The sequence below is a fragment of the Genypterus blacodes genome, unplaced genomic scaffold (genome assembly GCF_046128005.1).
Source record: "Genypterus blacodes isolate CSIRO-AG114 ecotype Tasmania unplaced genomic scaffold, CSIRO-AGI_Gbla_v1 ptg000076l_1, whole genome shotgun sequence".
Taxonomy (NCBI): Eukaryota; Metazoa; Chordata; class Actinopteri; order Ophidiiformes; family Ophidiidae; genus Genypterus; species Genypterus blacodes.
In genome coordinates, this window is record NW_027466885.1 from 362695 (window position 1) to 387072 (window position 24378).

The window sequence follows — 24378 nt, forward strand, 5'->3', positions numbered from 1 at the left end:
ACACATCTGCCAACGCTTGTTAACATCCGTATCGCTAAACGACCCCCTGCTTGATTGACACGTGTTTGTGGAGACGCCGCTCTCCGGCAAACGTACAGAAATAGCTGCCTTATGTCTCTGTCTCCGTCTGTCCCTGCTTGAAGAGGAGCAGGAGGAGGAGGAAGAGCGCGAAGAGGGGCTGAAGGATCATTAGAGGTAATAACGCCGCCGACGAATTGATGTTTGCAACATGTGGCGTCTTCGGCTGCTTCCGCGTATTTACATAATGTAGCCTTCTCCGCGCCTGAGACTGCATTAATGAACGCCAGAGGACGTGAGCGCGCACACGGGCGGGTGGCGTCCCTGAGGGAAGGTCGGGGACATTAGTGCGATCGGGAAAGTGGTCTTGTTCATTTTATTAACTGTCTTCTGATTACATCCAGCCCTGGGGTGCACTGCCTCCATTAGCCAGGTCAGAGCATGATTACGCAGGACAGATTAGCCGTCTATTCTCCTCGCTTAGAAATCCACAGAGGAGGAGAAAGACCTTGGACAGAGACGATCAAAGGTGAACACGTGTCCCAGGGAGTGACTCAGTGTGGATATAGGAGTGGAACTTATGAGGGACGGATACCTGGACACCTGGCGAAGGATTAGTCACAGAATCAGCTCGGTAATGGCTTTGATTCCAGGCGTTTCCTGATAATAGCCTCTGGTTCAATCAATACCTTGTTGGCTCCTTTGTGAGTCTCATCCCAACCTTTTGTTATCCCAATTGCTGTGTTTACATAAGCTCAAACACTCAGCTTTCACGGGGAAGAAAGGTCTCGAACAAACGGATCTAAAGGAAATGCCACCGTGACGCCGGGCTGACTTCAGACGTAACACTGTCGGGGTATTTCCATGGAAACCGCCCTTCCCCGCCGATGCGCCCGTTTGAAGCGTGTGCGTGGTTAAGACAGCCGAGCAGGAATCTCTCTTCCTCAGAATGATGTATTAGTAATCTACTGAGGCCTCCGTCTGCCTGCGGCTCCGTCTCACGCTGAGATTGCCCAACATCGCCCTTCTTAAAAAATGAACAAATCCCCCACTAGCGATTGTCACTGTTGACAAAAAACGTTGAATCTGGGATTGATCGGCGGCGGCGGCGGCGGCGCCGCCCGACGCGCTGTACGCCAACGGGGATTTCCCTCCTGGCTTGAAAGTTAGACGGACGGATACATGTGACATTTTCTAAACTCGATTTTCAATTATGAACGAGGACCCGGGCCGCAGCTGCCTCAGAGAGCGCCTGATCACTTCCTTGACAGCTGCGGCAGGAATAATAGAGGCCCGTCCTCCAATGAATGAAGTGTGTTCGTCATGTGCTCCTCTCTGCAGCTCAATCATTCTGGCCCTCATTAACTGACACAGCATCTCTCTCTCACACACACACACACACACACACACACACACACACACACACATGTTCAAACAGCTCCACAGGCACTTACCGTGTTAGATAAGAGCTATTTTCCGGTAATTTCCACACGTATACTAATAGCAGTGATAGATACATATTGCTGGTCTGTTATTAGCGAAGCAAATTAAAGGAAAAGTAACAACAAAATAAGCACTAATGGCTCTGAGCAGCTCAGTCGTGGTCAGGTTAATGTGTTTACCAGAAACATGGACTAATATGAGTCCATCCTGGTGATTACACATCTAACTACCCCAAAATGCTCTTATAATATCACAAGTATATCTTCGTTTTGGCGATGACATGAGAACATGGCAACCACAGGGAACATCTAAGGTCATCTGATCACAATAATCAATGTTTTACAGGAGACATCTTCCCTCTGTGCCATGTATATAACCTGTAACTGGGTCTGTAGTTCATCGCCATGATATGTACTCCAAACCTGTGTTGTTAAGGCGATATATTAGTGTTTGATCAATCATTTATAGCCCCGGTAGTTTAGATATAAATATTATGCATGTATTTGAAATTAATTGCGCTACCTCACCTTTGAAAGCTGGTCTCAGTCAGTCAGAATAACAGATTAGAAAGGAGAATATAGGTCAGTAAAAGAGGAAACTCACACAGTCTCTCTCTCTCTCTCTCTCTCTCTCTCTCACACACACACACACACACACACACACACACACACACACGTTCCAGACAGAGCTCTATCCTCTAACCTAATTCTTTGTCACATCCCATTATATCCCGTGTCCTCGTGTAAACCCTGACGCTGACGGATCCAAAGGAGCCCCACACACACACACACACACACACTTGCACGCACAGATCTCCAGCAAAAAAATCTTTGCCTTCTTCGCTGTCAAACCTAAACTGAAGCTTTTTTTACAGCCCGCAACGCCGCGACCAAACGAGAGGGAAGAACCGACCCACAGCCCAAAAGTTTCCTAATTACGGAAAGGCGGGGACACGGCAGAGTCTCTCCGTAACGAGCTTCCCTCCATCCAGGTGCAGCCTCACCTGTCAGCCGGGCTCTCATTACTCCTCTGGTCAGCGTGTTCCTCAGGACATCATGGACAGGTTATTAGGCGATGATGGGCAGGTGGAAAACACTTAATGCACCACAGAAGTCTGAACCTCACACGTCTGAAAACAAATTCGCAGCAAAGTGCTTCAACTTTACAGTATTTCCCTCTAACGCAGCTTATTAGAACGACTCCAAGCACATTTATCCTAGAGTTCTCTAAGCGCTCGAAGGTGCATTCATTGCACATTTGCAGTTTGAATTTTCGTCTATCTCTAAGCGTAAACGTTAGATTTAATGATCTTGGTGTCTCGTGTTGTGTTTATTGTCCTATGTGCACATTTGTAGCTTCGCACGACACACACTACTGCTTCTGTGTGTGCTTTGTGCTTGTATCGTAATAGTATAGACAGTTGAGTTGAGTTTAGACATCAGAAATGTCTGGAAAAAGGTAAAGATAAGGACAGGAAGCTGGAACAGAAACGAAGAGGCGCCTCAGTCGACTTCCTGTCATAATCACAGTTATATATGAAACATAATCACATTAACCTTTTGACAAGTTTGACTCCCTCTGTTTTCCGTCAATGCGCTAATAAATATTTATGTTCCGCTTACCCCGTCTGCAGTATTAACTCTTTAAGCGCGAAACAAGTCACAGCAGTTTCGGCGTCATCTGTTTTTGTTCATTAGTGTGCAAATGTGTGCGCCACCGTCTCTCGAAATCTATCGTGCAAACCTGTGGAGTAAGGGTGAATCCGCTCTGGTGTGCGGGGCGAAGCAGCTCGGTCGGATCCTTTTGACTTCACACGTGCGTTATAATGTGTTATAGTTTCACACACAGCCTTTTGATGTTGTCGCCTTTGTGTATCTGCAATGTTTACGATCATGAACTGGCGGAATTTTGCCTCTGGCCCATTGACGAGGGTTGGAATTAGTCTTTACACGTCCTATGTTGTCGCTTCAAAGCCAAACTTCACTCGTTCGTCGTGAAGAAAGGCGTAAAGAAACCAGGCTACAGAGAGGAAGATGAGGGAGGAGGAGGAGAGCAAAGCAGGAAAGAAGAGGGAGTTGAAGACGGAGAGAAAAGAGAAAGGAAGGTGGCTGCTGCAGTCAACCTTTAGAGAAATCAATAACTCAACCCAAGGTGGACACGGCGGGCAGCGAGAGAGAGAGAGAGATAGAGAAAGAGAGAGAGAGTGAAGGGGAGCTGGAAGCACAAAGCGAGGAGGGACGAGGGAGAAGACAAGGGAGCCGGCAAAGCTTGAAAACAGGGAGCGAGTGTGGAGGAAGAGATAGAGAGTGTTGCTGAGTCTTTGTGTGCTCAGGGAGAAGCTCAGCGGGTTAGTGTCTGGCCCCGGCCAGGTTGACCTTTTCACCCCGCCCATCGACCGCAAACACAGAGCAAATGGGAGCGAGGGGGAGGCGAGCGGGAGCGCGGAGGGATGAGAGAGGTGTTAGAGGTTATTATGTGTTCTCCTTTTAAAGACGAGGCGTACGCCGAGTCAAGACCCGCCTGTCTTACCGGCAAAGCGATGGCTCCGGGCGTGTCAGACGTCACGAACCCGGCTGTAGACGTAACATCAGAGTCCAAATGTGTGGGAAAGCAACAATGGAGGTGGATGAATAATTTGTGTGTTTGTTTGAGGAGCTTTATAATAGCTGCCAGATAAATGGGAGAAACAGGGAAAGGGATCAGATCTGACATTTTCCACATTTGTCTGGAAAACCCCCTAACCTGTAAATTCCGTAACGGCTCTTACAACAAAGCGGGAGCGGCTGTGACGAGCACGCGGTGGCACCTGCATGTCAGCCGGATGCAGGAACACAAAGTTAAAAAAAAGCTGAGATTCCCCCGACAGTTGAAAGACGACGGAGAGACTTTATATCTTTTTCATGTTGTTTTGTGTCACAGCAGCGTGAGGGGAATCCAGATTTCATTTTGTTTGGTTGTTGTTGTTGTTGGGTGTGCGAGCCTCCCTGCCTGTGTGTTTGAGCTTAGTTCATCTGAAACACGGCGTGTGACTGAACTGCAATTAGCACATTTACACAGGATTACTATGATATTGATTAACCCTCACAGCTTAAATGAGACGGTTTCCCTCTCTAACTGTCGCAAACTGCTTATTTCAGACTGGAGCTCAGAACTTATCAATCAATCCCCTCAAAGGACCAAAAACATGGCAGACAGACTGGATGAAGCTGTAATCTTCCCTCTTGTTTGTTCTGGTGGAAACTTCTCACAAACATGGAGTCAAAGTTAACTTATTGTTGCAATTTACCTTCGACTGGCGCTCCCATCTTCACACGTTCCTTGTGAATCTTCGCACGACTCCTTCTGTCAAACCCAACACAGACTGACAAATCCACACCTGCTTGCTTCCTCACACCCACAAATGCAAACATCTGTCACAAGTCACAAGACCTACAGGTAAACTTCAGCGTCCTTACTGTGAGGTTGCCAGGTTTGTCTGGGCGATCCGCTTTCTGGGAGTGAGGTTTTGAAAACAAGCAGTAGTAGTAGTTTGAATTGTAATTGTGATCCAGTGTGTTCATGTGTGTGTGTTTAGAATCTAAATGGAAAGAAGAGAGAGAAAGAGAACTTGTCTATGTAAACTTAATATTCTTTCATTCTCGCCTAAATCCAGACAAATATCAACACAACAACGTTAGAAGGCTCCAGAAACGGCGTAACACTCCTCGCTAACAAACCCCGGTGTCTCTTCGCCCGTCGCCTCTTCAGGATTGTTTACGCTCCGTTCGTCCTCCTCTGTAATTATGATCGTCGCGCTCTGTGTCCCTCGCCCGTATGACGAGGCTGACGAGTGTGTGTGTGTGTCGGGAGACGGATGGGTCGGGACAGGCAAATTGAAAAACGAGCGCGTCTCCGCAGAGGCCATTTTCCCCCCGTGACACATCTGTCTGTCGGCCTTGACCTGAGCGGACGTGGCACTAAATCTGACTTATAGTGACACACACTGATACACACACACACACACACGCTTACACACACACACGCTTACACACCCAGGCTGATTGAGATTATCCCACAGTAATGATGATTATGGTTGTTTATGTTCTTCAGCCCACACTTTTGTCCAATTACTGTGTGTGTGTGTGTGTGTGTGTGTGTGTGTGTGTGTGTGTGTGTGTGTGTGTGTGTGTGTGTGCGCGCGTCCATCCATTGTGCGCATACATGGCGGCATGGGTGCACACTTCAAAAAGGAAATGATTGCGGCCCAGTCCGGTCACTGTGTCCTTTATCACGCAGACAAGCCAATTAAGGCCACAACCATTGATATTAATTTCCATCCCCCTCCCTTCTGTCTCCCCTGCGAGGCGTTACCTCTCCTTTAATGGCCTCAGTGACGACCCGTGAAGAGTTGTAAATGGACTCAGGTGTGCACGGTGAGTTTACTAGAGCGAGGGAAGCGGGAGGTTGGCTCAGGATGGCGTGGGGAATGTTCTCCCAGGTTGAAACCGTGGAAATAACTCATTACCCCCCCCTGTGCGGCCCCCCCTGCTGCGGCTCGCCTGCTGCACGCTCTCACGCCTCGCTTCTCCCCACCCCGCGCCCACCGCCCACCGCCGCTCCCTCCTCTTTTGCACATTTCTGCATTTTCCCGCTCTATTCCAGCCCGCCAAAGTGCTGAGCGAATGCTGAGGGAGAGGCCATCCATTTCTGTTTATTTCTGTTTATTCCGCCGCTATTCCGACAGAATGGCTCCATTAGTAATGCTAATGCGGCACTAAAAATAATGGCAAGACTTGTAATGGGTACAAGTGTATCTGTGGAACAAAATGAACATGGCAGCTGCTTGATTGGATGAGTAGTCGGCAGCCGAGTGAATGAATGTGTAGGATAAGAACAATATACAAACAGGCAGAAGAGCGTTAGGACTTATCTCAAATTACTATTCAAGCCCAAAGTCTCACATTTACCCATCCAGAGTAGTTTATTAGAGCTAATTGCAGTCGGCTGGTGGTTAGTATGCATCGCAGCCCTTTCAGATCAAACCATAGGACAAACCATAAGGGATGGATGAGGAGGAGGAGGAAGAGGGGGGGGCAGGATGTGTTTCAAACGCAACCTCAGATCACGATCAGAGCGGTGGGAGTTCTCCATTAGCATGGATTAAAGGGTAGATTACAGTCGGGCTAATGAGAACATAAAGAGATTAAGAGATGCCGGGGAGCTGTCATGAAGATATGAGATGGATAGACAGGTGGGGCAGAGAGAGAGAGAGAGAGAGAGAGGGAGAGACGGAGGTGTGGGGGCAAGGCCGCAGAGACGGAGCGATGTGAGAACAGATGGTAAAGGTGTATGGGAGGGGGGGAGTGTAGAGAGACTGGGGGCGTGCAAAGAGAAGTTAGAGAGACATAGGTGGGAGAGAGAGAGAGAGAAAGAGAGAGATGCTGCTGAGACCAAGAGAGTGAGTGAGGAAGAGAAGAGAGGGAGAGAGAGAGAGAGAGAGAGGCAGAAGGAAATTGATGGATAGGTGGATCAGGGGAGCACAAAGATTGAGACAATGGAATGAGATCAGTCAAAGGTAAATACACACACACACTTCCTAATTCACTCTCACTCTCTCTCTCTCTCTCTCTCTCAAACACTCCCCCCCTCCCGCCCCCCAGGAGTCTCCCTACATAACCCGAGATGTTAAATGGATAGAAGCACCAAACAAAGACCAGCAGGCGCACACAAAACACACAAAACACACAAAACACACGGGCAAAACAAAGAGCAGAAGCCGACTGCGCCCTGACAAAGATGTATCGATCCATGACTTTGTGTTCAAAAAACAGGAGCGTCTAAGATCAGGGAATGTGTGTGTGTGTGTGTGTGTGCTCGGCTCGCTCTCAAGAGAGGAGAGCGAGTACGTAGACGTGTGTCGGGCCCACACCCTTTTTTTTGTGTTTAAATGTCTCCCGGCGTGTGTGTGTGTGTGTGTGTGTGTGTGTGTGTGTGTGTGTGTGTGTGTGTGTGTGTGTGTGTGTGTGTGTGTGTGTGTTTCAGCAAACAAGAGGGCGGCACGATGCAACCAGAGTTATTCCAGCCGTCACTTTCTCTAAACAACACACCGGCGGAGGAGAAGATTATCGATCGGCTTCCTCTCTCCCTTCAGAGCGCGCCGATCTGCTTACACTCGTATCTGCGTACACACAGGTTCACTGTGTGTGTGTGTGCGTGCGAGTGACGTCAATGCGGGGGCGCAGAAAGGAAACGTAGTGTAAATTGTGTTAAGAATGAACCGGTGTTCCAGATGTAATGACTCCGGGGCGCAGACAGTTAAAGGCGCCGTCCCGGAGTGAGCGGCGGTCTGAGGGTTATGAATGGCGTTCTGGCATTTCGGCTCCAAATGGCCGCTTTTTTTCTTCAAAGCCATTATCTCCTCTCTCGCTGGGGAGGCGAGCAGCGGAGCGTGTCGAGTGCCATTTTGGATCCGCTGACCTTTCAGTTCACGCTCTGACTGGCAGGGGTGTGATCCCTTGATATGAACAGCGTGGATGCCATTTTGACTCGTGTGGAGCTCCTCAGAGGCCGGAGGAGGAAGAGGAGGGAGGGAGGGCTGTGATCCGTCTGTCAGGGATGAGAGCTGCTAACCACGCCATTCTGGATCTAATTGCGGGGCTGAGGCGATATTGTGTCTGAAAAGGCTCGGCGGAGGTTCTTGACCCAACCCTGACCTCACAGGAAGACGAAGAAGAAGAAGAAGGAGATCTTAACAAAAGGCCTGTAAACAAGCTCAGGATGCCGTCGTGGATATAAGTGAGGAAGTGTCGGTCGAGCCAGTGAGGTCAGGGAGACGAGGTGTCAGTGTGTTCTTTATCTCAGAATGAGTCAGATTGTAGAGGCGGCGGCTTGGAGACGACATCATTTAGCGTCAGTCCTGGACATCTGAAGGAACGCTCACACACACACACGCTCAACATTGATAAACCGCGATCACACCTCCTCTCCATATCTCTCCGTCTTTGTCGCCGCCCGCCTCCGTTCTTATCTCTCCGAGCTTCCATCTCTCTCTCTCTCCTCTCCCTCTCTCTCTCTCTCTCTCTCTCTCTCTCTCCCTCCCTCTCCCTCTCTCTCTCTCCGTCTTTGCTCGGGGACTTTGGAATCCCGGCGCGAAACATACAGCAGCCGTGATGAAGATGTAGACATTAGCTCGCCCTGGATACGAAGGGAGATAAACAGGTGAAAGAGGGAAGGAGTGCTTGTGCGCGTGAGTGTGTGTGTCTGTGTGTGTGTGTGTGTGTGTGTGTGTGTGTGTGTGTGAGCCTCTGGAATAACAGAAAGATAAAGGCGTCAGACTAAGTAGCGACGTGTAGCTGTCCCCCCGGAGAACACGAGACAAATACAACCCCAGGCCTTATCAATCTGTCATGTCTCCTCTCTCCTCTCTCCTCTCTCCTCCCTCCTCCCTGGTGGATGTTTAGCATGTTTGTTCGGGGAGTTGGCAGTGAGAGAGGGAAGGAATGAAGGCGCAGAGATGGATGCTCAGAGTACAATTAAAAAGACAATAAGCAGTAAATCTGGGAAATTCGAGCTCGGAGGAGTTGGGACGGTTGTGGGAAGACGAGGAAGAGACGCAACTCTTGTCTCCGCTCCCTCTCTCTGCCTCCTTTCCTCGCTCAGAGGCCGTCGGGCTGAGGTGTGACATCATAGGCGTTTGCTAAAGGTCCAAAATGACCTTTCTTTCTTTCTCTCACTCCCTCACACACACACACACACACACAGGTGCCACTCCCAGGACACAGGTAGTTGACAAATCATAGTCCACAGAGGCTTTTGATAATTACTGCACACCTGTTCTTCTCACCCAGGGCTTTTTCCCGCGCCCAAACACACTCCCTGTCTCTCTTAAACACACTCTCACACACACAGAGACACGCACACACCGATACACACCCGTTCTGTTCAGCCTCATCTTGGCAGACTCCTCTCTCCTCTCCCGTGGCTGTAAATGTGAACTCTGCGCCAGCCGGCCTCACATCTCCATCCATCCACGTCGACTTTTCCTCGTCCTCCTCCCCTTCCCAACACACACACACACACATTTCTCTTTCTCTCACTCTATCTCTCTTCACCGCTCACTTGCTTGTTTTGGATCGCACAGGAGACACGACTCGACACACAGCTCCTATATTAGCGCCCGGCTCACCGCTACGCCGCTTCCTCTCCTCCCCCTCTTCCTCAAACGACGAAGAGGGGGGACGGCGAAAGGAACAATGGCGCTTTAGTGCGTCCAGCCATGTGGACAGGTGTGACGGACGGGGGGGGGGGGTGGTTAGCAGGACGACAGGCCGGAGGTGAGAGGGAGAGGGAGGTTAAGTCGCCGCTGCACGCTACATGGTTTTGTTGATTTGGGTGGCCGTCCTTCTGGCTCTGTGAATTTAGCCTGACTGCACACGCACACACACACACACACACACACACACAGGCCAGGGACACAAAGATGACGTACTTGTTTGCAGAGCGACACCGTGCAGCTGGACCCACGTTGCTATATGAAGCCGTCCCTCTGTCTCGTCCCCGGAGCAGCAGACATTTTATTCATTCATTAGAGTTAAAGCCACATTAAGGGTCAGCAGCCAAAATGCCACAGTTCCTTCATTACAAAACCTGAACCCAACACTCGATGGTGAACCTGACACACAGATTCCTATCTCATTTAGCTCCTTTGGTGACATTTGCCCCCTGAAACCTGCGCAGGATCCGGGTGGAAAGCCTGCGTAATGAGCGAGCCTATAGTCAGAGTAGAAGAAGAAAAACTCCAGTGTGACATTCATGAAGAATACACTCACATTCGACTCATTAGTGTTGCGTCAGGGTGCATTTGGTGGCTGCGGTGTGGGTGAGAAGGCACTGGTGTTAAAGTACAACACACACACTCACACACACACACTCAGACAAAGGGACAGAGCCGGCAGTGTTAATCCCGTTGACAGAGGCTTGTCTGAAAAGTGGCCTGAAGAGAGATGAGGCTCATTTTCTTTGTGGCGGCAATAACCACACACACACACACACATACACGCACACACACACACACACACACACACACACACACACACACACACACACACACACACACACACATACACATCTGAGGCATCAATCGCTTCCGGTCCAGCGTCTGGATAAGAGCGCACAGTATCACACACCACTCTCAATGCAATTGCGCCGCATCAAAAGTCGGCTCCAATCCCTCCCCGCCAAAATAAGAGCGGCTCAGGAGATTTAATCGCCTCTGATGGAATTTGACGGAGCGATATTGACAATGCGGCTCATTCGGCGGGAATAAAAGAGTGAAACCTAATATTGTTTCAGTCTCGCTGGCTGTTATTTTGATTTATTGGCAGGCGCCCAAATCTTTACACCCATCCCTCCGCCCCGTCACCGTCCCGTGCCGGAGTGTGTTAGCCCAGGCGGAGGAAACAATATTACAGTTCATATTGAAAAACGCTGATCCCTCACCTCTCACCCACTCACTACACCCCACACACACACACACACACGCACAAACCTTCCACAGAGGCGTACACACACTGATTCATACAGAACAATAGAACAGATGAGTGTTTTAATGGAGCTCTAAAAAACCCAGCACTTGCCAGCTTCGGTGGATTCGACATCCAGCTGTGCACAAACACATTCAGCCAATGAATCACCACCGTTCCTCACATATAAACCTTAATGAAACAAAACACTAAAGCCATTAACCAGTTAACAGTTATTCACTAATAATGGAAGAGAACAGTGTGACAGTTTAACTCCGTATCTGCGTTAAGAAGAGTTCATACACGCATGAGAACTTTGAAGTGTCTTTTGTTTATATTGTGTGTGTGTTTGTGTGTTCTCTTCCACCAGAGGGGTCCCCGTACACGTGGTGGGTGGGCCGAGGCAGCGAGAAACACTTCTACTGGGGCGGCTCGGGCCCCGGCATCCAGAAATGCGCCTGCGGCATCGACAGGAACTGCACCGACCCCAAGTTTGACTGCAACTGCGACGCCGACCACAGGCAGTGGTGAGTCAGAGGGGGCGGGGCAGGACGTTCACACACACACACACACACCTGAGTCAGCACATCTGTTAATCCCACGCCATTCTGCTTAACGCTGCTTTAAATATCCAGCTGTCTGGTCTCATCCCGGAGCTTTACAGCCTCACGTCTCCTGCAGTTCCACATCTGTTTGTCACATTGACAGTAGAAGAAGAGCGCAGACGCAGGGACAAGGCCTTCAAGTCCGACGTGTAGACTTTACACCTCACCTGGGTCAGATTCAGACAGTCGCAGCCGTTCCAGCCGCCAATTCTAAACAAAAAAGTCATCACAAACTCTTCCTTAAATCTCTCCTGAAGATGAAACAGGAAGTGTCAGTTCCCCCCTTCAGGCTCGTTCCTGCACGTGCACGGTTTAGTAGATTTTGGAAGAAGGCGACTTAATTTCCCTGAAGGAAGTTTACAGAGTACAAACAATAATTAAATCATAATCGAATCTGAGAATATGAAAACATGATGTCACCGTAGGAACGCATCAGTTAGGAGACGCACCAGAGGCCCAGATTAGAACAGATTGCCTGAATAATTGCTGAGTTATGACATCATTAGGTTTTATGACTTTACGTCTAAATTGCTCAGTTGTTGATTGATTAGTTCTGAGCCCTGAAATTCCTTTTCCGCATTGATATGATGTCACAATCCTGGACCAGATCAGACCAGTAATGGGAGGTCGGATCATTAATCGGCGCTGATTTGATGCGTTTGCGTGCGCCTGGGTGTGAGCAATCAGCCGGTGCGTTTGATTGACTCTGGATTTGTCATCGCCGCGGCAAATGGCGGTTTAAAATCATGACAAAAGGCGTTCATCTGTCACCGGCGAATATATTTGCTTTAGCGCGGCGTAGACGGATGAGTCCGACTTCAAAGGCTGAAATGAATGAATGATGAATCCCTCCAACACTGATGTGTTCATTAAGAGCGATGTGGACCTGCACAGGCACGCCGCTCTGCTCCAACGCTCCTTTTTAGCCAGCTGATGAATATACTCGTACATTTCATCATTGCCTTTTGTGTGTGTGTGTGTGTGTGTTTCTGTTTCTGTTAGTGAGAGAGATTTCATTTTCTATTCGCGGTCCCTCTTCATCTGGAAAACTAATGAGATCACAAACAAGTCTTATTCTCTGTGATAATATTGTGCGCATTAATATGTCATTTTTAGGCTGAGTGAGCTTTTGAAGTATTGCCCCACACACAACTCTCTTTGCAACTACACACACACATATGCACGGCGTGTACACACACACACACAAAAGCCATGAGACAGCTCCCCCCCCCCCCCCCCCCCCCGTGTCTCTAACATCTTCATATACATTAAGTGACTTCAATGAAAAGCGAAAAAGAATGAATTAAGTTGTAAGGGAATCTGAAGCGTTCTTACTCAAACACACACGCCAGGCTGCGGTAGGATGATAGAGTTTGATTCATCCTGGTTCATTCAGCCTCTCGTCGGTCGCTGTGTTCGTCCTTGCTCCGCTGAGTCGACCCACGATCGCTCGCTCCCTCTCTCTGGCTCACCTGCCTCCATACAGCCCGTCTATTGTCCCCATCAATGCTTCATCCCACGCTGTACTACCGCTCCACTCCTCCTCCTCCTCTCCTCGTTCGCCGTGACGACTCTCATGTTCTCATTTCTGTTTCTTTATTCCCTTTTTGTTTCGACGCCCAGATGTCTAATTTGTATTCCTCAAGTACCTGTTATCGCCTATAAATCCGTCCTGTACGCCCGGCGCCTCCTCACGCTGTTTATCTTCCTCCCCCAGGAAGAGAACGTCTTCATCTGTGGCGTATAATTCCAGCCTGCACTTCTCAGAATTGCTTTTGTATGAAAACATTAATGGTTGTGCATAAAAAAGGTTTCAAGTGTCGCTTAAAAGCAGCAGAAGCGTGTGCAATGAAAGACTTTCTATCAACGCTCCTCTTCCTCCTCATCCTCCTCTTCTACCTCATCTTCCTGTCTTCAACCTTGCAGGAGAGAAGATTCCGGTTTCCTGATGTACAAGGACCACCTGCCGATCAGCCAGGTCGCCGTGGGTGACACCAACCGCCCGGGCTCCGAGGCCAAACTGACTGTCGGCCCTCTGCGCTGCAAGGGAGACAGTGAGTGCTCTATTGATGATGTATTGATGACGTTTTGATTGGCAGCTTAGCAAATGTGACACACATCGGTTGCTTCACCTCGCCATCAACATCTCGTGCATATTTTATGAACTGATGAGCGTTCTGCGCAATAAACATACTGCCTGAAATACAAGAAGAAGTGTTAACAAAAGACTTCTCCAAGAAAATAATGAGTTCTGATAGAGACATTATAATAAAGTGCTACATAAAATTCAATAAATAAGTAAAACTGTGTCTATTTAAGAAGTGGCGCTGCACTTAGTTCGAGAATTGCCGAGTTGGGGTTTAGCCACAGTTGGCGAACGCGAGGTTTCCTGCCTCAGGCCTCAGAGTCTAGAAGGTGCAGCAGGCAGGCAGGAGGTCTCAGCCTGAGGAGGCTCCAGTCAGAAAGGTCAGCGTCGTACCTCGTAGCCCAGTCACGCTGCGCCTTCAAATCCGATCGGCGAACCTTGACGGGGGCGAGCGTGTGTGAGGCTAACCTGCAGGTGAGAGGAGGGGAGACCTCTGGGTGAAGCAGCGGCGTGGCGGTGTTGCGGCGGCCTAATTGAGGAGGAAATGTATGCACTAATGACCTTCTCCCAATCCCTCCGCTGGTTCTCAATCCTATTCCTGAAATAGTTCTCAGCTGGGTTGCGGAGGCCTGACGGCATAACCTTTTTGAACTCTACATCAAAAGGTCCCCGTGTCTTTAAACGCAGCTCTCATTAAAGTCCTGCCCCTGTTTAAAATGTCATAAGCACAAATGGAAGATCGTTTTGTTTGAGGTAGTTTAATCCAATTTGTTTAAAAACGCACCTGTGGGAATGTTTGGATCATAACGGCGGTAGGAGATAATACCTTTGTCAATAGTTTAACCCAGTAGACGAGGGTACAGAGAGGAAGATATGAGGCTGGTAACAAAGCTCTCTGGGATTCATTAGGCTGTGTATACGCAGAAAGGAACATATGAAGAGAGACGCAGCTCTATTATGAAGAGGAGGCTGACTAAGGAGATCTGTCTCTACACTACGAAACCATCCAAAACTAGACTTCCTTTCAAAAACCCACAGTTAAGACCGGATAAATTAGTTTCGAGAACACGCGAGTCCTCTGTAACCTACGACCCCACACTGGTTCAACCTGTCCGTAACGTTTTACATCAAACGTCTCGTTCCAACAGGAAAGATCTGGATTGCGGAGTCCGGTTTTTCCTACTCGCCGCTCGGGGGGTTGCTGTGGTAACAAAGAGGGGTCAATCGGGTAAAAAAGTAGTAAAAAAGGAGGCAACAGTTGCTCAACCGTCACATTGCAGCGTTGTTGCAACATGTGGCGCACACCTGTAACACACTGTTTGATGTGTTGCAGCAGGACTCGTATCCAAAATAGGAGCGGCTTTGAATAACATCAACAATCTGTCGGCTCACACAGCTCTGGTGATTTGTGAGGGAGTTCAATCAGTCACTCGGGGTTTGATTTAATATGACCGACACAAAACATCAGAGCCTTTTTAAGCCAATGGCGTCTGAAGTTAAGAACGTTATAAACCATAAACTATCGACCTTGACATAATCCCGTACATGATCTTGATACTCTCATATATTTTCAGGCGTTGAAAGCCGGACAGAAAAGAAGCTCTCTGCATTCTCACACACACATAAAGAGACGATTTTTTTCTACAACTTCTTGTCCTTTCCGCGCCGCTTAAACAAACGACAAGAAATCACAGACAAAAGAAGGAGCGTCTTAATTATCTTCTCCACTTTGCTACGTGACAGACGAGTCGTCCCTTCTTTCCCCCCGAATCCAAACTCTTAAAAAACTATACACGGCGAATGTTCGGCGGGGTAATGAGCCTCTTTTGTCTAAGTAAGATTTGCTGCCGCCGGTTTGAACACGTGCGTAATTAAAAACCAGAGGGGGAGAGAGAGAGAGAGAGAGAGAGAGAGAGAGAGAGAGAGAGAGAGATACAATACAACAATACATTGCTCAAACCCGCTGTGTGTGTGTGACATTCAGAAACAGTTGCTCTCTTCCAGCTGTGGAAAATGACTGTGTGTGTGTGTGTGTGTGTGTGTGTGTGTTGCACGTTTCCTGAACCAGCCTCTACCCTGTCGTTCCTGCTTTGTTCAGATCCCAGGCGTTTCAGGAGGACGACCCTACGCTTTGAGTTTCACCCCTAAAATGACGCAAACTCTGCCTTATTGTATATTTGTTACCTTGTTTCCTCGTTCCTTGTCTCCTTAAACAAACTTCAAAACGTAACAAAGTGCTACAGAGGTTTTAAGAGGAAATGACTTCCAGGGGACGGGAAGAGCAAACTTTGTTACGTTTGCACAGCTCTCTTTTCATCATGTTGTTATATTCTCACATGTACAACGTCTGTCTGTCTGTCATTCAGCCGGTGGCCCAAGGGTGCAGCCCCGTGTGAGCGCCCACCTGCCCTCGCCATTCGCCGGTGCCACGCTCATTACCGTCCCCCTCCCACCCATCAACAAGCTGGTGCCAGTCGCTCTAATGTGCCGGCGTCAAAGAGCTGCCAAAATACAAACAAACCGGGAGATAATGACCCGAGACGCCACATCTGTGTGCGTGTCCGTCATGTAGCGGCGTGGCAGGCGCAATTACTAAAGATGGATCCTCCTGTCATGTGCGAGGAGCCATATTCTCTTTGTCTCACTCTATTAACCATTATGTGCATTTCAGCGTGCGTGAGAAGGCGACAGAGAGCGAGCGAGCAAGGGAGAGAGAGAGAGAGAGAGGGAGTCATCCTCTGCTAAACTGAGAGACCAAATTAACAAAGTAACCGTAAGAAGAAAGATGACTTTGACGTATGTTTTTTCGCGGAGACACTGTAAGATGGAGGACACACACTCACACACACACAGTGGACATTAAGGCACATTAAACATGAATCCACACACACGCTGATGTGATTGATGCGTCTCACACTGGGGCTGATTGGACGCCGTGTAATGGGTTTTCCGTAGCGTCACGAGCAGACGGGGGAAAGTTCTAGAAAAGAGGGACGTATAGGTGTGTGTGTGTGTGTGTGTGGTTGGCATTAATGAAGCTCATTTCCATGGCGAGTCAGACAGAGAAGAATTAGTCCCATTTATTGATGTTAAAAGGGTTTGGACGTTTTAATGGATGGGAGGGAAAATGGCTGACAGAAAATGAAGCAAGGCAGCGTACAGTGTATTCTATAGCGCACAGGGTAATGCAGCAGCTGTCACACACACACACGTATAGGCTAATGACTTACAAATGGAAGGTGAGAGGGGGCACCTATGAGGATTCAGACCTAATGAATTGCTTAGTACACGTTTATCGCCGCGGTATATAATGTCCAATCGTTTCCTCCGTGTCACGTGTACAGCATGTTAAGACTGAAAGAGGACGTGTGTGAGGATGAGTAGGATCCTGACTAGGTGATGAGTCAGCAGACAGGGGTTCCCAGACGGGAGCAGTGAGTGTGAAGGTCAGGGGTTCATTCTCCGCCGCAGCTGCTCCGTCTCAGGGGGGAGAGAAAGGCGACGGCGAGCTTGTTTCTTATCGCCGTGGATATGAGACAAGCATCCTCCCGTTGCATTTGTGAAGCGGAGTTAAATCAAATCAACAGATAGAATGAAAAGGTTCAAATTTCTCCTCTTTCTCCTGATGTCATTCGGAGCTCTGGAGCCGCAGCACGACGGGCGACTTAATTAGAGCTGGAACACTCGCAGGCCTCTCAGATGATAGACGCCGACTAATTACCTGAAGAACCTGAACGCCACATTTACCGCGAGTATACAGTGGCGCTGGACCATAAAACGACACACCGCAGATGGTCCAATTACACACACACCAGACTAAACGCGGGACGCGGCGGGAATTCAAACAACAAGAAAAATGACGAGCCAACGGTTCCTTCGTCTCTCCTCATCCTCCTCTCCCGAACGGAGCCACGGGTTGAATATGGCAAAAGTGGAAGAGTGCCAATCGCCGTGCACGCTATAGCTTCATTGTGTATGCACTTGTACAGTAAATGTGTGTGTGTGTGTGTACATATGTCCATGTTAATGACCTGAGACGGCGCTCAGTCATCTTTCCCATCTGCTGGTCGTGTCGTCTGACCTATCTGGTCAAGCGCAGACGCGTGAATCATCCCGTTGTCCCCGTACAGTCGCCCATGTCTCGTTATATCGGCCTCCGCGGTTCACCGAGCGTTATTCTTTTCGTACCCGATTCCAGAGGTCAGCAGCTGTTTCGCTTTTAGCATCTGTCCTCCGCCGACATTAGAATAGAGATGAGATGCTTCTAATGAGGGCTCTGCCGACGCGTCCTCACCCGCTACCGTGCGACGTCGTCTGTCACCGGAGCGCGTGGGCCGCTACGGGTGGGTGGGCGAGGAGGACTCACTGTAAATGTCAACTGCAGAGGTGAGACGACGTCGTTTGAGTTATGAGCTGATGTGTGATAATTACACTTCAAGTTAGAGCCAAAGAAACTCAACCCAAGGTCTTAAAGTTTAGATTTATAATTGATTTCTAAATTTGCCTCTTAAGTAGATTTTTCTGATGCCTGTGGAGGGAAGAGAGAAAGAGAGAGAATAGAACAGGATTTCAATTATTTACTGCCAGGTGCGGAGAACATTGGACCCATAAGGAGGACGAGAGAGAGACAGAGAGAGAGAGGAAGAATCACAAATATGTTCCTGTCAGTCCTTCCATTGTGAGAACATCGATCAATAAACAAGAGAAGGACGTGGAGAAAGTTTCATCGACCGCCAAGTCCAAAATTAGATTTCAACTTTGTAGGATTTTGTGATGAATACTTAAAAAAACAGCAACCGGCACCTCATGGCTCCTTTTCACTGAGAACTAAACAGAAGAATGAGTGACCTCTCTGACCTCTGTGACCTCTGCACAGAGCCGCACGCCCTTGAGCAGCATGTGGGCAGCAGAGCGGCTGTGTGATTTTTCCCTTTTGCTCTGTGAAGGAAAGAGCCGGAATAGCGAATATCTTAACTGGAGCATCTTCAGAACAACGGACGTTCTGAGGCCTGCAAACCGTTTTAAACACGCTTCTCCTGTAAATAGAAACTCTGAGGCACACACTCGTCCATCGCTCCGCGTTAACCCGCCGCTTACCCTCGTCATCTTCGTCTCAGTTTGGAACCCATACCGGCTGGCTGGAAGAGTTTTCCCTGTTTTTTCCCCGGACATTTGTCTGACAAACATTTCAGTATGGGAGTGATGAATGTGCCACGGCGCCGCGCCAAGGCGACTGCATCTGCGCCTCTGGCACCCGTTTGGCTCCCGCGCTTCTCCGCCAACGTGGTTTTCCTCCAGTTCCTCCTCTCCGTCCTTCTTGCTTCCGTGACTTTGTTGATCTTTTCATCTTTTGCATATAAATGAATCGTCCTCGCGAGTGTTATTGGCATTTTGAGAAATTATTAAAGTTTCTTAGTAATCAGTGTGTGCTTGTGCGTGCGGGAAGTGTATTCCCTCTTCTTATGGAGCTCCACTTCCTGTCTTCCGTTACGTCAGAGTGTCTGTGGCCTCAGCCAGCGTCTCTGTGTTAAGTCCTGAATTAACCGTGTTCAGTAATTGGCTGCGCCTCCCACAGCGAAACCAACAGCAGTCTGACTTCAAGCGCCCTAATCACAAAGACGCCATCAGCAGGTGGCCGTGTGTATCCATGCGTGCCCCCCTGCATGTGTGTATGTGTGTGTGTATTCGTGTTTGTGTGCGCTTGGCCGACTATCTGCCCTTGCCCCCGGTGACAGGATGAGAGGCAAGAGGGGAAGCACAGGAGGCCTGTCACTGAGGAGGGCTTATCACACTGAACCAGAAGATACACACACACACACACACACACACACACACACATGCATACCTACGCTCATGGGCATACCTGCAAACACGGGGCAGCATATACAGTAGATAAACACACACACACACATGGTTCAAAACTTGGACTTCCTATTATCTTCTAATATTTGTACTACCTTATTAAAATATTAAATATATAAATAACTTAGTAACAGTTTGTATTTGAAGCTTTTGAAGTATAAGCAGTGAAATATACTGGAGGAGAAGTAATTGAGTATTGCGACAAAGGATTCCACTAAATCTTCAAAGTGTCAATCTGTGCAGCTGTTAGATAAAATGTAGTGGAGTGAAATGTTCCTCACACACACACACACACACACACACACACACTTCTCCCATGTGGCTCACTGTTGCGGGGTTACCAGGCTCTGAGGCCAATCACACAGATCTCACACAGCTGATACCACACTCTCCTCCACTCTCCTCCACTCTCCCCCCCCCTCCTCCTCTTCCTCCTCCTCTTCCTCTCCTATCACTTGCCCTCTGCATGACATTCCCCTCCCACTTTCCCCCCGCCATCGCCTTCGCTTCGATCCTCTCGCCTCTCGCCTGGACCCTCTCTTACTGTCCTCCTCCCATCTTCATCACCCTTCCACCTACTCTTCATCATCCCCGAGCGAAAGCGGAGGGAGGCGTGGTAGAGGAGAAGTCACAGTCTGACAATTCATCAGCAGCTGTTTCCACTCGCCTCTACTTCGTCTTCATTAGCCACTGCCGCCGGATTCTTGTCAGTCGGGAGTCGTTAGAAAAGTTGTCAACAAAAGGCAGGGCGACGTCATCTCCACAGGCCCCGCCCCCTTTGTAATCCCCTTTTTTCCAGGCAAAGAAATGACCTCACTCCTATGATACAATCAGATTAATATTGCATCGCAGGGAAATTACAGGAAATTACAGCCGAGATCGCAGACGCAGAGAGAGAGAGATTTAAAGGTGATGTAATCATTTTAACCGACTGAGCCGCGTTAAACAATGAACGCCAGATAATTCTGTTTCCTCCCAAAAATACATTAAAAGCTTTTTTTAGGGGGGAGGAATGAAATGAAAACGGATGCGTGGCTTTTGTGAAAGGAAAGGAAAGGAAAGGAAAGTCTCTGTGGAATGGAATTATTGCGTTCTCTTATCAGATCGCGCAGGTTTATAGCGTTTGCGGCGGCGCTAATGGAGTGTGGAGGTGACGAGGTGCTCCGGGTTATAATTGGATTCTATTTTTCATCCTTCTTGCTTTTTCCTCTTCCTCTTCTCTTCCAGATAACTTCTGGAACGCCGCCTCGTTCACCACGCCGTCCTCCTACCTGCACTTCGCCACCTTCCAGGGTGAGACGAGCGCCGACATCTCCTTCTACTTCAAGACCAGCGCCCCCTATGGAGTGTTTCTGGAAAACCTGGGCAACACCGACTTCATACGTCTGGAGCTCAAGTGTAAGAGACGCCTCTTGTGTGTGTGTGTGTGTGTGTGTGTGTGAGAGAAGGTCTTACTCTCTCTTTGTAGAGCCTGGTGTGTGAGGTTTAATCCAGTTGTCTGATCAGTCTGAGAGCAGCACACACACACACACTTTGCATGATTGCAAGGGAGCGCAATCATTTATTTAAGATAATTGATATGTGCAAAAATAATTTCCATTATGAACCTTTGTTTAATCAAGTCCTCCATTTGCACGGATGATAAAACGGACAGACACGCACACACACACGCACGCACGCACTCTAAAACCCTTTTAAATCTCTTTAAATTTGTCCTACTTACCTCGCCTTAATATGTCGCTCATGCAAACACACACATTCATGTCGGGGAGCCACGAACTTAAATCTCTCTCTCTCACACACACACACACACACATGCACGCACACACACACACACCTATGAGATGCATATAAAAAGTCAAATGAACAAACTGATGCGTCCTCCCCCTGCCAAGATAAGAAGCATAAAACAGGGACGGTGGACACGACCCCTTTTTAATGGGCGACGTCGGGTTTATTAACAGCTTAAAGGCGAGTTAACCTGAAGTGAAGACAAACGGCTGAGTACAGACTGACCTGCACATCAAGAGGGCCATTTAACACTCAGCCTTTCTGTTTCTGTTGGCTTTTCATTGTATTTTAACTGAATTGTCCGTTTGCTGACCAGCTGGTGTGAGTTTGTGTGTGTGTGTGTGTGTGTGTGTGTGCGCGGTGCCAGCCAGTCCACAGACGCCAACATGGCAGGCGTCCCCCCAGCCGGACGCTCGGTTTGCAGCTGCGTCCATACGCTGTGCTCACAAAACTCCCAAACAATGTGATGTTGTGATACTAAATGTTGAAAGTGCGGCGAGATGTTGGCCGAGAGACGAGAGAGAGTTAGTGAGTTAGTGTGTGTGTCCCCCACACACCAACACACACACACACACACAAACACACACAAACACATATGGAGACAACAAGTATCCAGCCCGATGGCCACAGTTGCACAGCAGGTCACAGGAGATAGTTAGTTTGTGTGTGTGTGTGTGTGTGTGTGTGTGTGTGTGTGTGTGTGTGTGTGTGTGTGTGTGCCCAAGGCTTTCCAAAGGCCTCACATTGATTTCCTCTCCTCCTCGCTATCATCATGCATTTTGCCCCACAGCTCAGGTTTCGACACACACACACACACACTATCTCACAAATCGTGGCCCGCATGCACTCATCTCTGGGCTGTCCATGGAGGTCCGTGATAGAGTCTTCTCCGCGTGGGACAGACAGGGACGTGTCCTGCTTTTGCTCCCTTCATTTCTCTGGGATGCGTTTTGTAGCAAAGACGGTGTGAATGTTAGCTGCTCATTCTGCTCAACCAGATGGTGTTGAGGAGATGGCTGGAGGTATATGACGTGTGTGTCTGTGTGTGTCTGTGTGTGTGTTTCCATGGGGTCTCGTTCTTGTAGTTTATCGGGGAGATTGTGTTGGGGACAGCCAGGCGACGTTCAGAGCAAAGAGGAGGTAAACGTAGCAGCGTAGCTTCTGCTGCCAGAGGAAGTAATCAGCAGCAACACTGGCTGTAAAGTCTCCGAGCGTGTCAGTACTGTGGATGACACACACACACACAGATGGGGTAAGTATCTAGCCTGTCACAGTTGCACAGCAGGGACGAGGAGATAGTGTGTGTGTATATGTCCAAGCTTTCAAAATGCCCCACATCCCATTTCCTCTCCTCTCCCCCTCTGCTATCATCTTGCATTTTGCCCCACAGCACTCGGTTAGACACACAATCGCCTCACACACACACAAGACACACATTCACTCATAAACACACACATAATCTCTGCCCTCTCGCTGCTACAATCCAGTCAGGGCGTGAAATGAAGCGGCATTAGGCTGAGCTGGAGCTCAAAAGCACGCAGGCACTGACAGACACACACACAAATGTCCTCCTAACAAAACTGTGACTTTAGACACACTTAAAGACGTCAGATCAGATGGACGCGTCTCGTCTCTCAACCTCAGCACAGAGACGTGTGAGATGTTGCCTTCAGGACGTACGCAGAGATCGCTGTAATAGAAAAATAAATGAAATAGGAAAACGCTCAACTTTAGGACAGCCATTAAAATGGGTTCCTGGGACGCCGCTGTCTCGCTCCAACATTTTCAGCCATGACTACGACGGAGGTGTTCACGTCACGTCTGCGCTCACAATTTTGTTATAGCTGCGGTTAGGTGAGGACATAAAGTTCAGACCCAAAACATCAATACACACACACACACACACACACACACACACACACACACACACACACACAGCTTCTTCTTCTTTTATTTTAAAGTGACTGGACTGAAAAAATATGTGACCATCCATCCTTTCATCCTTTAATCCTCCTTGTACCCTTCTATCCCTCCATCCCTCCATCCCTCCACCTTGTCTCACACACATAATACACACATTAGGGGACGCAGGCTGGATGTCTTTAGCGTTTGGCCCATGCATGTTGGTCTCAGATAAGAGTAAAGAAGTGAAGTTATGTTTAATAAAGAGCGGTTCAGTCACAGGCAGGAGCTTAGTGGAGCTTGTGTTTGCGATCATGTTGGAGCTTTAAGCAGTAGCAGGTTTGGGTTGCCCTCCTGAAAGAGAGCAGACTGTGCAGAGAACAAAGCAAATGAGACAAACAAGGAGCGAATTAGCTCCAGAAAAATAAAAGATAATATACTGGCAGTATTCACACACACACACATACAACCCAATGCTGGTTTTCCCACACAGAAACAAACACACACACACACACACACACACACACACAATCTCTCTGACTATTAATCTTTGTTTGGTTGCTCTGTGGTGACGCATAATTTACGACTTGGCTCTTTCAGCCTCCATATTAAAAGATTAATCGACAAACAAATAGAAAAATAAAAAGCCCTGCTGGATTTTCCCCAGGCCAAGATGCCAGTATACACACACACACACACACACGCACACACACACTTACATACGCACACTTATGACATTCATCACAACTATGCAAATAGATGAGGCAAGCTGGGTTTGCACCGAGGGCACTTTAGTTTTCATTCCTGCCTGCAGATGGAGTATAAAATAGAAAGTTGTCGGACATCCATCTTGCTTTATAGTGCTGCTGAAGCCCCACACACACACACACACCGATATATATACACACACACATATAATACTAACCCTGTACCTACAGCACTATTCTGATATATGTTTGGCTTTTGTTCAGCATTTAGAATAACTGATGTCGCTCCTCTCTGCCCTGCAGTGCTGCTCTCCGTGCATACTGCCGCCATTAATTCAGCATACTAAAGCCTGTCAGAGGGCTCACACTGTTTGTCTGTGTGCGCCTGTCTGTGTGTGTGTGTGTGTTGTGTTGTGTTGTGTTGTGTGTGTTGTGTACTGTGGTGTTTAAGCACTTTTTAAGAT

The 24378-nt window shown here is 48.5% G+C and overlaps 1 protein-coding gene across 1 annotated transcript in view; it reads left to right on the top strand.

Annotated features, from left to right (window-relative positions):
* Nucleotides 1–24378, top strand: part of cntnap2a (contactin associated protein 2a) — a 198617-nt gene that overhangs the window by 151353 nt on the left and 22886 nt on the right. The window contains exons 16-18 of the mRNA XM_076158328.1: nt 11332–11488; nt 13493–13620; nt 20742–20912. Coding sequence (XP_076014443.1) covers nt 11332–11488; nt 13493–13620; nt 20742–20912 — 456 coding nt within the window. The remainder of the gene's footprint in view (nt 1–11331; nt 11489–13492; nt 13621–20741; nt 20913–24378) is intronic.